At 57.6% G+C, this 1,198-nt stretch overlaps 1 protein-coding gene across 1 annotated transcript in view; it reads left to right on the top strand.

The window, feature by feature from the left end:
- Positions 1-90: 90 nt before the first annotated feature.
- Positions 91-1,198, top strand: part of LOC115067445 (TPA-induced transmembrane protein homolog) — a 20,811-nt gene continuing 19,703 nt past the window's right edge. The window contains exon 1 of the mRNA XM_029555245.1: positions 91-584. Coding sequence (XP_029411105.1) covers positions 450-584 — 135 coding nt within the window. The 5' untranslated portion in view covers positions 91-449. The remainder of the gene's footprint in view (positions 585-1,198) is intronic.

A 1,198-nucleotide genomic window follows, 5' to 3' on the forward strand; every position in this document is an offset into this window, starting at 1 on the left:
AACACTATGGGGCTCTAGGGTAGAGGGCAAAGCTCTGCAGGACTGCGCATAAACCCAGCCCTTCCTTTCCACAGCCGGCACATAATCAGGCTCTAAGCTGAGCTGGGCTGCGCCAGCACCTATTGGGAAAAGCTTTGCAGGCAGCGCCCTGAACAAACCAGAAAAACAGCCCTCCTCTGCTCGGGAGCCCACGATAGAGCTTGTCCCACCCGATCTACCTTGCCGGATCGAGGTCAGCCTTCCACAGCCAGAGTGCCAGCCACTCACCAGAGTCGCCCCTCCCCTCCCGGCCAGCCGCCCCAGGTCTTGCTGGCGCTGCCCAAGGTCTACCCGGCGCGCCTTGCCTGCTGGGTGGAGTGTAAGCCCAGGACGCTCCCTGCCCTGGACTCTGCACCTTTAGGTGCGTGAGTTCTGCCTCTCGGAGGAGCTGCACGGTCCTCTGCGGTTCCATGGAAGGGGCCGGACCCCCGTCGACCAGGGAAGAGCTGGAACTTTCCTTGCTTGACCCGCAGCCGAACGAGCAGACGCCTCTCAGTGGCCTCCAAATCCAGCCTTGCTCGGTCGAGGACCCCAGGCCAGCTCAGGTAAGGACCTAGGGTGGCTCTGGCTGTGGCGCGCCATAGGTGACAGGGACCTGACAGTGTGTCTGGGTGCCAGTGCTCCCTTCCAGAGTCCGCGTCACAGAACAGGGAGACATGCTCTGGAAATAGGAAAGAACACAAGGACAGGGATGCCTTGGGAGAGAACTTCCCTGCAGACCTCCCCACCTCTTTGACCTAGCCCACCCTAGTAACACTTTAAGAATCCTGGAGGTGGGGCGTGATTTTCAGCTTCTCTCCATGGAGAGAGAGAAGACCCGGAGACAGAGGTGGTTTTAAAAGTTACACAATTTTTCTATTCAGTTTTTTTCGTTTTCAAGTAGGGAGAAGAGAGTGATGGATTGATTCATATTCATTTTCCCCGACCCCGGGTCCAGCCAACTGCCTCCTACGTCTCTACCCAGCCCTATAGCCAGCTCCCCACCCATCACCAGTTCAGGCTCCAGATCCTTCAAACACTTTTCTGTTTTCTTCTACTTGGGTCATTTGATTCCGCAGGAAGGGAGATAGGGAAAGGGGAAAAGGTAGAAAAACCAGAAGGGCTGTGGCCAGCGGTGGTAGGGGGTGGGGTCGGGGTAGAGGTAGGGGGTGGGGTAGCA

Source organism: Nannospalax galili, unplaced genomic scaffold (assembly GCF_000622305.1).
Source record: "Nannospalax galili isolate Female #2095 unplaced genomic scaffold, S.galili_v1.0 scaffold626, whole genome shotgun sequence".
NCBI lineage: Eukaryota > Metazoa > Chordata > Mammalia > Rodentia > Spalacidae > Nannospalax > Nannospalax galili.